The sequence below is a fragment of the Zeugodacus cucurbitae genome, chromosome 2 (assembly GCF_028554725.1).
Source record: "Zeugodacus cucurbitae isolate PBARC_wt_2022May chromosome 2, idZeuCucr1.2, whole genome shotgun sequence".
Lineage (NCBI taxonomy): Eukaryota > Metazoa > Arthropoda > Insecta > Diptera > Tephritidae > Zeugodacus > Zeugodacus cucurbitae.
Window position 1 is genome coordinate 5,997,073 of NC_071667.1, and position 16,062 is coordinate 6,013,134.

Here is a 16,062-nt window from a genome sequence, read left to right on the forward strand (position 1 = left end):
AGCATACATTGACAAATTCTTAAAAAATTGCAGAAAATAAATGTTTTAAATGTATCAAAATTTGCGGCAATATATTAAATAATTCCCAACTTCCATTTCTAATCAGAAAAATTCTAAATGGAAATTGTATATTATACGTCATATACAGATATGGTAAGTCAAAGAAATTAGAACTCAAGAGCAATATGGCATCATTCTATTATAACAGATTCACATATGTTTGCTTTATAGAAAGCTCCACATGCATACCTGTTATAAGCTCCAATTCCATGGAAATATCAATTCCATTCATTGTGCTTTACTACACATTCGTTGAAAATCCAAAATCCATAGACGTGAAGAAAATTTGTGTATTTCATATTCAAAATTAAATTTGTAGTGTCTAATAAAACTAATAAATACAAAAATAAGCACAAGTCTCACAATAAGTGAAATACCAATAAAGTAATACACATTTTAATGAATTGTGCCAAAAATGGTGTAGAAAAAGTGAAATTTTCTAGACAATTTTTATCTAGACATTTGCCAGTTTCTGCTTCTTTCTGTACCCATTTTCCTCATATCGTGTATACCCCTCTCTTTGTGCAAAAAATAGGAATAAAAAGTTCTCCGTTGGAAAAGTTTTCCAATGCGAATTAAAAAATTTGCGCTGGAATGTATTTGTGTGAAAAGGCAGCAGAAGTGAGCTAAATAAGAGATGTTGAGAAAATAAGAGCAAAATGAGATGATATTTTCATAATTTCATAGTTTAAAATTTACTTAAAGTTTAAAAAACACTCACATACTATAAATAAAGCAAATGTGGTTAATAAAACGTATAAACTAACAAAAAAATTAATATGCGTATAGGAAGTGCATATATAAAATACTATTAGTGGCAGAAGAAGAGAAGAAGAAACGAATCACATAGATGAAACGTTGTATATGTGTATGTGTATTTGCTAGGAAAGTGTACTGAAATTCTGAATAATTCAAATAAGTTCAAATATTATTTTTATTAACCTAATATTAAACGGTTCAAAAATTTCAGTTTTCTTCAAATGTGCAAAATTTCCAATATGATAATAAATATTGTGTAAAGGGATGTGTGAGTAAATGACTACGCGCGTAAATAGGAAGGGGGGTTGGAAGTAAAATTCCTTCCGTTCTTTTTTCACTATGCTACCTATTGCTTTCTAATATACCAACAATAGAAGCAGCAAAGAAGAAGAATGTCAAAACTTTTAGAAGGCAGCTAATAAGCCAGACAGAGAACTTGCTACATGAATATCTAGTACTCAGTCAATCAAGTTATCAAGAGCAAAAATAAGGCCAACAAACAAGACCAAAGCATACGATAAAATGTAGAGACTAAAAAATACTAAGTATAGCAAATCTAGCCACAAAAGAACGAAATAAAACAAGTACATATCTATAAACCTTGCGCATTAAAATCTGCATCTCCAGCAAATTGGTCCCAGACATGAATTAGTTTAAAACATTGGCAACAAGAACACATACATTATATATATTCAAAGAACGTAAAATCGTTAATATTAAATAATTTTAAAGAACTTAACTTCTGATTAATGCGCAAAGAGAGGAGTAGGTTATAACAAATCACAAATTTAAAAAATGTAAATATGTTTTTCAGTAAATTCGTACAGCATAAATATTAATTATGGACCAAACCAACATGATTTAGTTCATCGTAACTACATATTAAATACAAATTTTGTCGGACATACAGCACAAAAAAATAGCAACGCATAATATAATAGAAGTGTTGCGAAAGGCGAACTTGAATTGGCATTAAATGGGCGAAGTGCGCAACAATCGCACAAAGGAACTAAAGCAACAACAACGACAGCATCACCAGCTGCAGAGGCGTAAACATAAATGTGTAATTAGTTGAATTACACACACACGCACACGATAAAAACAGTAAATAATTTTCAAAAAGTGAATAATTTTGAAAGTGAACAGGACTCTTTTAAAGTGAAATCAACTAAAAAGTGTACAATATAAAACAAGGAATAAGTGAAACATTTACAGCAAAAAAAATACTTGGAAGTATCAATCTAGTTAAACAATTTTATCTCTTGGCAAACATTATAAAAAAAAATCTTTGAATCGTCGATCGTGTATTAAAAGGCGCACGCGTCCAGTACTTTACACATTAACAGCTTAATAATATTGTGAGTGTGCGTGTGTGTGTTTATAAATAAAGTTGTGCGAGCACACATCGGATTTCCGTCTCAGCTATAGCCACCGTTGCAGTGACTTGTACACATGTGAATCAGTTGCAGGAGTGACTGGTTCCGAAGTCCATATAACATATAATTTTTCAAGAAATATGCGTAACATTTAAATACCAGTAACTAACATAATTTGCAAAATAGCAAAAGCGACATCTAGTCAAAGTGAACCAAATCCTAATTTCCGTTTCGACATTGATACCGTTCCCTCGCTCACTCATAAACCCCGTTCAGTCCATTTATCCTTATTGAAGCATTTCAATAAATATTACAAACGCGATGTTTACGGGAAAATTACAATTGAAAGTGTGTGAGGCGATCGGTTTGCGACCAACCGACTTTCAAAAGCGCCACAATTTGGCATTTGGAAAATTAGGGGATGATCAACCGATCGATCCTTATATTTCCATTGACGTCGATGATAATCATTTTGGTAAAGCAAACATAAAAATATATATATGTAAATTTATATTAATGATTTGACTATTAGAAAAAAACTATATGCCTTTTGATTGTTTGTTTAAGTTAAATTTGTACTGTTGCAAATCTAATGTTTGTTTATTTGTTATTTTTTTTTGTCATTTTATTTTTTGATTTAAAGTCACGGTCCAAATTGAAGAAATATTTAAGAATAAGACACAAAATAGACAGTAAAATGACGGATGAAAAAATATTTAAATATATTTTTATTAATTATTAATATTGCTACTGTTTGGTTTTGAACTGCAAATAAAGAACATATTTTTAATTTTGCATTTTTGCATTCCTTTAGATCGCTCGACAACGCGACCGAAGTCATTCGATCCAGTATGGAATGAGCAATTCATACACGATGTGACTAATGCAAAGAACATTAACTTAACGGTATTTCACGATGCAGCACTGCCACCGGATGACTTTGTTGCCAATTGCCAAATACCTTTCGAAGATATTATGCAAAATGAAACAGGTGTGCTTGACCTATGGGTAAGCAAATTTATGCATGCAACTATTTCACTATTCATAACTGTATTTACATTACAGGTAAACTTAGAGCCACAGGGTAAACTACATATTATAATCGAATTGAAGAACCGAGTTGGTAAGTATAGTGTATAAATAATTTGATTAATTATTACCAACTTGTTAATAATATCTAATTCAACTATTTATTAGATTCTAATAAAGATGTGGCAGTAGTGGTTCAGGCCGTCACCCAAAACAAGGAATTCAAAGAACGCGTTGGCTTCAACCGTCGACGCGGTGCCATGCGACGACGTGTTCATCAGGTTAGAAGCTTACGAGCTTGTTAAAAATATTACATTTTTATATTGTTATTACTGCAAAGAAATATTCAACGAATTCTAATTTTTGAAATTAAGAGTTGATAGCTATAATTAAAAAAATATATTTAAATACATATATATTATATATATATATATTTATTTATTTATTAGGTAAATGGACACAAATTTATGGCAACTTTTCTTCGTCAGCCGACTTTTTGTTCACATTGCCGCGAATTTATTTGGTAAGTGCAAATGTTTAGCTTGATAAAAAAAACTATTAGCAAACCGAATATTCAACATCACACAATCATACCTTTTTATTTGTACGTCCATACCAGTGAATAACTGTATTGATCTTACTTTTCACATTTTGGTTCTTGAAGTATCATTAATATTTTAATTTGTTCATTTTATCTTTGGTATTTTTTTAATTATTCTCTTTTCACAACTATTCAGCATATTAGAATGTATTTTGGGTAAAATTAGGTAATACTTTTAATAATTATATTACATTTTAGTTGGTATTTATTATATTAAATGTTTTATGTTTTACTTGTTTGGTGAGAACATTTATACATGCATTTGGGTGTAGTTTGGAGCAGACAAAAAAAATCTAAAATGAGAATGAAATAAGTGCTTACGATGATATTCGCTTCTAGTGACATACAATAATTCATTCTCTGCTTTTTCATTTCTTCATCCGGCTGTAGAGTTATAATTTGTACGTTTGTTTTTTTTTCTTTAAATGGGAAGTAGGAACAGCTACCAATTATTTTTTTCGGAAAATTTTCTTTCACTTCTGATTTCATACTGTGGGTTTTGCGTTTATGGCTCATTTTATCTATTCGAAAAGTTTTTTTTTTCTTTTTGTACATCATCTCTTAATATTAATCTATATTCACATATATACAAGCTACGGAAATTTTTTGCCTTTGCAGGGGATTTGGTAAACAAGGCTATCAATGTCAAGGTATGTGTTCACATGCAGCAACAACAACAACTACATACCCGGTATTCGTAATTGCATTTGTACTCGTTTTCCAAACTTTAAACAAAGAAACAACCCAAAAAAGAATCATTCGTTGAGTCTCGAAATAAAAAACCTCATATACAACTTACACCATACATCGCCACACGCACATATGTACATACATACAAGCAATAAATACATAAATTCAGTTATAAACACGTTATTCTGAAAAAAAAAAAATAAAAATAAATAATAAATAACTAGAAATTATATTTGCATATCTAGTTGATTTCAACTAAACTACATATGTACGAATGTATGTATGTATATATTGTTATATGCAAGCATAACAACTAGCCATTACACAATCATAACATGCCCATAAATCTACATACATACATATTACATTATTAAAATGCATCATATTTTAGGCCACTCTATCTAATTCAATTGAATGTTGATGGTGTTGATTTTCATTGTTCGCTGCTAAAGCTGTATACAAATGTGTTGCTCTCTACTTCTAATTACTTGTATATACATGCGTACACACATAAATTGTAAATTTCACCTATTATTGCTTTTGCATTTTTGCAACTCTTACTATTATCCTGTTTACACGTTTGTTTTGATTTATCTGCTGTATGGCCTGCACTGTTGTCTAGCCATATTGTTGTTGTTGCTATATAGTCGGTGTAGTTTTGCATTTAATCAATTTAATCATTAACCAACCGTCAACCAATCAACTATGAAAAAAGGAACGATAAAAAAACATTAGAATAAATCTCAATGACTACATCTCCCTCTGCCTTTATTTATATTTATATATTTTTATTCATTAATTTATTATACATGTATGTATTTTAGTTGCATCTCATTGATGTTTCATATATATATATTTTTCTATTATTATATAATAGCATATTGCTTTGTCGTATCAAATTAATTTATTTAACATTCATAATAAAATTCCTTTTTCCTGCCTTGTTGGTACCATCGCATTTAATTTATTTAATTTCTAAGATTTGTGCCTATTTATTGATAACGCAATAACAAATAATTTCATTTATAGTTAAATTTATTAATGGAAATCATTGTCTTGTTATTAGAAATCTATACTTTTTTAAAAAAATAGATGCGCCTGTAGGTATGTAACACTTGCATAGCATCTAATGTTGAGACTCGGATGCATTGTGTAAACATTATGATCTTATAAAGAAGTGACCTACAAATCCAGATGACTCTTATTAAAAATTATTGAATTAATCGAATTATATTACGTCAAATCTTCTTTTTATCAAAAGCTTGTTTTCAGAGTCTTTATTATATAACATTTAAAAGAGTTCTGGCACGCTAAAGAATTTTTTATATGTTGTAATAAGCTTAAATACACTATTTTTTTAATATTAACGCATTCGTTTTTATGAAGAAATAGTAAATGTAATTAATGCATTTTTAACACATTGTACTGTATTGTTTTCTAAGTACGTTTTCTTACTATTAAAATTATTAAATATAATATTCATAAATTATATAAATATTTATGGAAATTATGCAACTGAACATTTAATTATTGTTTTGTAAATTGTTTCGTATTTTGTACTCTAAATTGAATTTCGAATGGTTATTCTACTAACAAAACACCATACATATGTATATGTATGTGCCTTCTCACACATATAGAGATATTATTGCTATATTTTTTATTTATTGTATTTGCTGTTGTGTTTTATATGTATAGCTGGTTGTATATCGTATATAACGGTAGCAAATATAATATAATATAAATTTGTGACTTGAAAATGTGTTTATCACAAAAAAATTCAAGAAAATTAACAATGTTATTTGAACATATGCTCACATATCAGATAAACACATATTAAAAAAAAAAAAACAATTGTAAAAAACGCAATTAGGCTGCAAATGAGAAAATGAAACAAATTTAAAAGATTAAACGTCCAAAAGAGGAAACAAATATAAATATATTTTCAAATTCTTACTAAAAACTGAAACTAATAATTTTGTAATTGCTATCGAAAGCAATAACGTTGTTTCATAATGTACAAGTTTGGGTGTTCCCAATTAATTTTTACTTATGGAAGCTTTGGAAAATCTCCCTTGAAAAAAGTGAATCAAACTAAAGTAGAAATAAAATAAAATATACATAATTCCCGCCGAGGTTGCATTTAGCAATTTGTTTATTTGCACCAAATGAATTTGCTATTTTAATATTCTAAGGATGCAGAAGCAGAAGTGCAGCCTGTTTGCGTCTTTTATATAATTGAAACGTTTGATTACATATATAATACATAAGTATAGTATATGTATGAATACAAAATTGCCAACTCCTCAAAAATGTACAATATCGTTTTGTCCTCACATCTACTCCAATTTAACCCATAACTTTAACACTATTTTTGTTGTTATTATTACATATATTCTGATTTCATTCACCATTCTAGTGTGCACCTGTGTTGTACATAAGAGATGCCACAGTTCCGTGGTCACCAAATGTCCAGGCATGCGCGAAGAGGTAACTCAAATATTTCATACGCATTTTAAATGACACTCTCATATCTTTCTTTTGTATTTTCTCGGTGGCATTTATAGCAAAACACCATGGAAATGGCACCAGCCGGCCAACGTTTCAATGTGAATATGCCGCATCGCTTTATAATGCATAACTACAAACGTTTTACTTTTTGCGATCACTGCGGTTCACTATTGTATGGTCTGATCAAACAGGGTTTACAGTGTACCCAGTGCAATATGAATGTGCATAAACGCTGTCAAAAGAATGTGGCCAATACGTGTGGCATAAACACAAAAGAAATGGCCGAAATACTTAGTTCGCTGGGTATTTCGCCGGATAAGCAGGCACAACCACGCCGTTCAAAGGTCGGTGTTGTATTACAGTCAAAATTGCAGACATGATATATCTGAATAATAATTTTCTTCTTGCAGTATTTAAATCAACCGGGCGGTGATGATAATTATAGTTTGAGTGACCGTAGTGATCAGGGTACGGAGAGCAGCACTTCCACACGAAGTTCGATGATGTCGGAGCGTTCGGTTACAAGCACTTCAACTGCCATAACCGGACTCAGCGCCATTACAGGGCAATATTTTGAATCTCGTCCAGGAAAGACTTCATTATCAGACTTTAATTTCATCAAGGTATTGGGTAAAGGCTCATTTGGTAAGGTAATGCTGGCCGAAAAGAAGGACACCGAAGAGATTTATGCGATTAAGGTTTTGAAAAAAGATGCTATTATACAAGATGACGATGTTGATTGCACAATGACGGAGAAACGTATTCTGGCTTTGGCCGCTAATCATCCATTTTTGACAGCATTACACTCATGTTTTCAGACTAAGGTACGAGTATTTTTTTTAATATTTGGTAACTACAAGCAAATATTCACGCATTATACCTGGGTCTCAACAAAGTGTACCAAATATTAAAGATATACTCATTCTAATTTTGATTTGTTTTTCAGGATCGTCTATTCTTCGTGATGGAATATGTGAATGGGGGTGATTTGATGTTTCAAATACAGAAGGCACGCCGCTTTGAGGCTGCACGTGCTGCTTTCTACGCCGCCGAAGTTACGTTGGCACTCCAATTTTTACACTCCCATGGTGTTATTTATCGCGATTTGAAACTGGATAATATACTTTTAGATCAGGAGGGGCACTGCAAATTGGCCGATTTTGGCATGTGCAAGGTATGTCGCTTGCAATAGATTTGGTTAACGCAATAATCATTTCGATAATATCTTATACATTATATGTATCTATTGATTTCCTAAAACTTTCCACATCCAGGAGGGTATTATAAATGGTGTTTTAACAACCACATTTTGTGGAACTCCCGATTATATCGCACCTGAAATACTAAAAGAGCAAGAGTATGGCGCATCCGTCGATTGGTGGGCGCTGGGTGTGCTCATGTACGAAATGATGGCCGGTCAACCACCGTTCGAGGCCGACAATGAGGATGAATTATTCGATTCAATTATGCATGACGATGTATTATATCCGGTTTGGTTGTCTAGAGAAGCTGTATCCATTTTGAAAGGTATTTGCTTAGCAGCATAGCTGGATCTAAATTTTCGTTTTTTTTTTAATAATTCTCATTTACGCTCAGGATTCCTAACGAAAAACCCCGAGACACGTCTGGGGTGTTCTGGCGATGAGAACGAGATCCGTAGACATCCATTTTTCGGTAAATTAGATTGGGATGAATTGGAAAAGCGCAATATTAAACCACCTTTTAGACCAAAAATGGTAACAAAAACAATTAAAACAAGTCCAAAACTGTTTATAAAATTCTGTTTCCTACAACAGAAAAATCCACGGGATGCTACCAATTTCGACACAGAGTTCACGAAAGAGGAACCAGTACTCACACCGGTGCCCAACGATGTTATACGCTGCATTAATCAGGACGAATTCGCTGGATTCTCATTTGTCAATCCGAAATTTGGACCTGAGCGTAAAGTATTTTAAGTCGTTTTTTTTTAAGTGCGCGCATGCGCCTGAAGTGTTTAAACTTCTGTGGGAAAAAGCTACGATGCAATGCAAAACTCTTGCAAAATCATGAAAGCAGCAAAAACTACTACTACTATTGTGTTTGTTCTTTTATTATAATGTGTACGTATGCACACGAACACACATACATGCACACAGTATGTACACAAACAGACACACAGGGTCGCCAGTTGGAACAAATTAATTTTATTTTATTTATTTATTTATTCATTATCAATTTTCGTGTGTTGCCATTTATTTAAGTATCGAAACATTCGCATTATGTCGACAATGTTTGCATGAGAAAAGTGTATATGTGTGAAGAATACCTGTGTGCTATATTGTTTTACGCTGTTAATTAATGTGCAGCTGCAAGTTTTAAAATTGAAATACGCGAAAAGTAAAAACAACAAATAAAATATGCTTATATTGTTAACGCAACAAAATCTACTCGTAGTATTCGTTAGGCAAATAAATAAATAAATCTAATAACCAATAAACGTAGAAAACATGGTTGAATATAACAAAAACAAAAAACTATACAATAACAAGCAGGAGACAGTGATAGGAAATGTAAAAAATCTAATAACCAGAAAATAATTAATAACAAACAAACAAAAAAAAAATGAAAAATAATTTGCTAACTTTGGTTTAGGTATTTTATAATGTAAGTCAAGCTACTAACATTGCATTAAATTTAAATTTATTGGAAATCTTAGGAGTGTGAATTTAAATACTTCTTTTTTCTGAATAAATCAAAAGCGAGAAACACTTCTGGTTTTGCCAAACTACAACATTTAAGCTTCCACCGAACACATGTTATTTTACAGAATTTTTCGGTATTTCTTGTGAATTGGCTAACCAGTTCATCGTACCATTGCTACTAATATGTAGAGGCAAAACACAACATTTTCCTTATTGACTTAGTAGTTCAATTATAGAGAAAGGCAAAGAAACTCGCATCGCCATGTTTTCCAATTGTAATATTAATTTGTTTTATTTTACTCAAATTCGAGCAAATGTATGTGTCTGCAACGCGTTATATAGTTGTTTCTTTTTTAAATATACTTTCATTGACAGCAAATGAAGGAGTCAAATTTCTTCAGTATTCTTAGATAATTTTCGACAACTCATACTGGTCGATAATTCTTAAGTTATGCCGCCGGATTTTGAACATTAACGATCAATCATGTATGTTTGCTCTAAAATATTCGAAAACGTTCATAATTAGACAATTCAAGATCGTTTACATGTATGGTGACGTAATGAAAATTCGTTAACAAATAATGAGCATTAGTCGCTTGCATTGCTTTATTATATTGGTAATTTTATGTGTTGATAAACTTAGCATTCAACGAAATTATAAAGAAATCATTTATTTATTATTGTTAATTGATGTTGTTTTCAATTCTATAAAACATCGAATGTAAAGTGTCATTCGTCAATCTAGTCAAAATGAGTATAAAAACGCACGCACACCTATATAAACACACAAACACATAAGAGAGCTGGTAATAATTATTATGCAAATGCATTTGAAATACCAACACATCTACACACTTATTTGTGTAACAATTTTATTTATAATTTTAGTTTGTAATGTTCAAAGATGAATTTAGTTTAGCATTTTATTATTTGTGTTTAATTATAAGTATTTACATTGTTTTACAAGCCAAGCGAACAATCAGAACTTTTTTCATTGGCATTTTGAATTTTTCACAACAATTATAACATCATTTAACTGTAAATTAGTGAAAACGAATTTGAGCTGTATTGCAAGCGTAGAGTTTACTATTGGAAACTGGACGAAGGAAATTTATTTGAAATAAACTTATAAACTCAATATTCTTACTTAACTTATTATTCTTTCTTATATTAACATATTGAGGAAAATTATTAAAAGAAAGTAATTGCTTGTGGCTCTCAAAATTTTCGTATAAATACATGGATAGGGTTGCAGACGTCCTATAATACATATATATTTAATAATAATTAATAATTTTGTTTCGTGCCATACTGCTATCACATTTTGCTATTTTTCTTTTTTGTGTTTTTACCAACAATTTCTTTAATAATTAAAAATATATTTAATTGCTTTACCGCTTAATAGTTGACAGTGTCTTGTATTGTTTCAGCTATTTGCATTTTAATGTTAACACGCACAAATATAAATGAGTTGCATTATTTGAAAAAGTATTAAAATGATATTATCAATTGTTTGTTATCTTTTGGTGTATTTGTATTTAAAATGCAGACAAACAGATTTTTTGCTAGTGTAATTTGTGTTTTCTAATTAAAATAAACGGAAACTTTTAAATTTCTCGCTTACAAGATTTTTTAAAAGCTTTCGTTGTAAAATATAATAAAAATTATTTTAAATGAAGATATATTTTAAAGTAATTATATTATATATTGTTCTTTAATGGGAAGCAGCGAAACGAAATAGTCAAAATAATCAAGATTAGCAAATTGTAATGCCAATAATAACAACGTTATTAAGTGTTTGAATAGAAAATTGTCTACTGCAAATAACTCAATAAGTTTGCATAAACAAAAAGTAATTCGAAAAAAAAATTATTAAAATGAAAAATGATGAAAATAAAAACAACAACAAACAGGAATAATGTGAAAAATTATATTTAATTTTATATGCCAAGCATTATGTATTATACAAATTCTCAACAAAACAGTTCAAACAAAGTAAATATCATAAATATAAAATAATGAAAGTGTTCTACAAGCTGATTATTAAACATAAAAAAACACAAAAACGTATGCATAAATACACATTAACTTATGCTTGTAAGGATGTACATACTACATACAAGCATAAATATTTTAGCTGCGGCAGAAAACAACAATTTAGAACAGTTGTGCATGCTGCATATGCACATACATATATAAGTACGTATATGCATGCATATAGAGATTAAAAACCAAAAGCGCATAGAAAAAACAAGAACAAAATAAAAACAATTAAATGTTATACAAAGCAACACTATTGGACAGTTGAATTGACATTCAACAAACAAAAATTACAATGTACGATAACTAATTAAAACACATGGTTAAATGAAACCGTCGGTAGCGGTTAAGAATTTTAGTTTTTAAACAAAAAGTAAGAGAACACAAATTATTGCTAATCATGTCTGTAAAATGAACTATTTCATATGTATTTAATAAACCTAAACACGGCTAATATGCGTGAGCGGCTCTTGGGAAAGTTGTATCCACAAATACTTGTACAAGTTAATAACAAACAAAAAAATACAACAAAACAGAAGATGTATAATTTAACATTGAATTTAAAACCAAAGACTCAAAATAAATACAAACATACACATGTAATTACATACGTTTATGTACAACTTAGCAACATTAAAGGTAACATACAAATAAATAAAAAAATAAGTACTAAAAACAAAACAAAAACTTAAGTTCGCACAAAAAACATTTGGCGCAAATGTGTATATACATATGTATTAATATATATATACAATTTGCACCGGTCCAGGTATGATATCGCATCTAAGGATTTGCAGCACTCTGCAATTAATATGCAATGGTGCAGCAAAAAAATATTATGGTATGATAGCGCGTTAAAGTTACGTAAAGCATATATGTTTAATTGACATTTCATACCTTCATTTCAGTTTAGTTTTCAATGCATAAAAACATAACCAATTTCATAGATTCGATAATTTAACAATTATAAGTTGTGAGCGCTGACAGCTGGTTTAGTAATCCTTTTTTATATATTCTTTTTTTGTTTCTGTAATTCTTGAGGGTGTTATAAAGGTTAAGCTAATGCAAAGCTATAACAAAAGTTTAGAAGCTTTTTAAGCTCTCGCTTGAAAAAAATATTGGGAAAAAAACGTTATCATGGTGCAGTGTTAGCAAAAAAACAGAAGAAAATCATAATAAGCCATTATGAAACAAGAAAATAATTACTAAAATTGCTATAAATTGTAATAATTTATGTACAAAAAAATTAGCAGCATTTGTGTGCAAAAACATTACACATACACAAATATGTGCGAAATAGGAAAAAGAAAGCTATAAAATAATTGTGTAGATTGAGCATGTAGCAACGCTGAATAGCAACAAAAAAACAATAACAAACGGTACTAGTAAATTTGGTAAATTTAATACATACATACATACATATAAATAAATGTTGTTTGAGGCAGTGAATATTTGTAAAATTCAATAAAACGTAATACAAATGAAACTCAATGGAATAATGTTAAATAATTAGATTATTAGGTAGCTAAAATGTGTTGATAAAAACAATATAGATTATAACAATGAAAGCCAAGTGAGAAAATCGTTAACTAAGGTCATTGCCGCTTTCTATGTTGTTTGACATTTGTCTAAGAAATTCGGGAAAGCCTAAATTTGAAACTTTTTAAAAGAATATGTGCTCCGAAATGTATGCCACGTACTCAATCACTAAAGTATTGCAAAAACACAAATTTTAAGATAACACACAAATATTTTCAACTGATTTGCCACAAATAATATGCTCTCCATAGTTTACAATTACCTTGGTTGAAAAAATAAGAAATTCAGTAAATTCGTTTGCTATTAAATAAGATGTTGTCTTTGACATCAATATATAAAAAGAATTTTAATGTACAGTTTTTCAAACTCCGCCCTATTTCTATACTATAACATATCGCGTCAACATTTTAAAATACATACATAAATAACTTTATACAAAGGTACCTTACTTTATCGATAGGGAAATATTTAGCTGCGTTTTTCGATACTCTTGGGTTACTTTAGAAAATGGTAAAAGAAAGTAACGGTGGAAATTCCATAAAAAAACCCTTAAAATTTATTCACTTATTGGAAACATTCAAGTACTAGTTGATGTATAAGCTGCATAAGAGCGGTTATTGGCGAGAAGAAGAGAACGAAAAGGAAAATTTTAGAATTGACCAACAAATAATATTGGCCTAATATACATATATATTCGATGTTTACAATGAAACACTATTGTTAATCGAAGCTTACTATTTTTACATTTATGATAAACAAATTCAATAGACATAGAATATCGACCCGAATATTACGTTTTCCCACCTTTCAGAAAATAAAGCACACATTTCTAAATTTGATTGAATAAGAATTATTTTAAAGCGTTATACTGAGATAACTTCATAAAACTGTACCATAATGCGTTACTTCAATTGCATACTTTTTTATATAACCATCCCATTATACTGCCAAGTAAACATAATTTTTGATCCTTGAAATTGTGTTTCATTGTTAAATCGCTCGAACTGGCTGTTCTTCCAAGTGACACCGACATTTTGAATAACCCTCAAAAAGAATTGTTCAGTTAAATTATTATCAATATGCTTGCCTTCACTATGTCTTTGTAGTCATGACGCTTCATGTTTCCCGTAATAGTTCTTTATTTATTTCGTTATTACTTAATACTATATTTTTTTACGATTGTAAATGAATGTCGTAATAATAATTTTGAAGAAAAGGACATACATACATACATACAAACTTTATAACATATGTATATGTATTATATTTGTACAGCTCTGCAATGAACCCCAAAACAAAACAGAGCAAAATCAGTAAGTTTAGTATATAAATTAATTACAATTTTTCAAATAAAAATATGTAAATGAATGTTACTAAAAAGTTATTATAATGATTTAGAGAAATAATGAAGCAAAATAGAAAATTATACGGCCAAGAAAGAATAAAAAATAACTGGAGAAATCTTGCTGTTATATTCTTCAATTCTGTTATTTACATGCATACATACATTTTAATAATTAACTAAGTACTACAAACTACATTCATAAATATTTACTATGACCATTAAGCGTAATTATGTGCAAATAATTGCGAAAGTCACCTACTTTTCTATCACCAAAGCAGCATTATAAAATTTTCATGTACCTTTGCTAACGGAAACAAAGAAACAATTAAGAGTTATATTGCAAACTCGAACTATCCACTACTAAGAGTAAATAAAATGCATAAAACGTTTAAAAGTGCAATATAGAGAAAATTATAATGAAAGAACACATAACGTAGCAACATAACTTATCCAACTGAGAAAGTATAAACAAAAAAAAACGTAATAATAAATATAATGATATAAAATCATACATACATAAATATATTTGAAGCAAGAACCTTCACCGATACATTAAACGCGTATTCAATACCAGCTAAAAGAAAAAGAAATAATAAATTGATAAATAAAATAGAACATAAAAACTAGGCAAATAAAATTTAAGTAAATAAAACAAAAAACAATGCAACCATAAAAAACATTTCTTCAAAGCAAAGTAAACAGTATTCTATGTAATTGGGGCAATGCAACGTAAAACATTTAATTATTTTTACAAAATATTGTCACATTCACAAAATAGTTTTAAATTAAACTGGATTTTCATAGCCTTATGTTGATCATACAAAATTCAGCTTTGGTTCAGCTTAAAATTATTGATTAACTTAAACATATTTTTATGTTCTCCCTATTTTGCTTTGCTTGATTAAAATATCAATACTATTATTACACATTTACACAAAAATAAAATTTATTTTGTTTATAACTTGCTAATTTGCTTTGCCCGAAGGAGCTTGATTATAGCAATTGCGTTAAGGAAAACTTATTTAATGCGTACATACATATTTAAAAAGCATATAGAAAAAATATTGTATGTGCAGTATGACAACCAAAAGCTAAATATAATTATACAGTTAATGTTAAATTAAAATAGTCGAAAGTCAACAGTTGGTACATACATATGTAAAAAACATAAATGCAAAAGAGAAACATATGTTGAGAGACGTGTAAGAAATATTATAACTAACAGAAACTGAATTATAACATGAATATGAAAATGACTACAAATAAAATATATAACAATAAACGTACATACGCATGTACTTTGTGATTTCTTTTGAAGGATGGGGGCGAAGTTAAAGTTGATTATTGTTGTTGTTATAGCCTCTCTAAGTAATTTGGGGAATGCTGCTGATAAAACAGTCTTATCGTGTTATAAATCCGCATCCGTTC

General features: G+C 29.6%; 1 protein-coding gene across 2 annotated transcripts; it reads left to right on the forward strand.

The window, feature by feature from the left end:
• The first annotated feature begins 276 nt into the window (after positions 1 to 276).
• Positions 277 to 15,155, forward strand: LOC105214105 (protein kinase C). 2 transcript variants are annotated; one of them, XM_011187327.3, is made up of 14 exons: positions 277 to 444; positions 1,634 to 2,670; positions 3,010 to 3,203; positions 3,261 to 3,318; positions 3,393 to 3,505; positions 3,674 to 3,747; positions 4,444 to 4,475; positions 6,935 to 7,005; positions 7,083 to 7,370; positions 7,437 to 7,850; positions 7,973 to 8,200; positions 8,301 to 8,553; positions 8,623 to 8,762; positions 8,823 to 15,155. In XM_011187327.3, exons 2-14 carry the CDS (start codon positions 2,517 to 2,519, stop codon positions 8,982 to 8,984), a joined length of 2,181 nt encoding a protein of 726 aa, XP_011185629.1. In that variant the 5' UTR covers positions 277 to 444; positions 1,634 to 2,516; the 3' UTR covers positions 8,985 to 15,155. The 2 variants fall into 2 exon arrangements, with proteins under 2 accessions (XP_011185629.1, XP_028897408.1); XM_029041575.2 differs by lacking the exons at positions 277 to 444; positions 1,634 to 2,670; positions 3,010 to 3,203; positions 4,444 to 4,475 and having other exon boundaries at positions 3,292 to 3,318.
• The last annotated feature ends 907 nt before the right edge of the window (positions 15,156 to 16,062 follow it).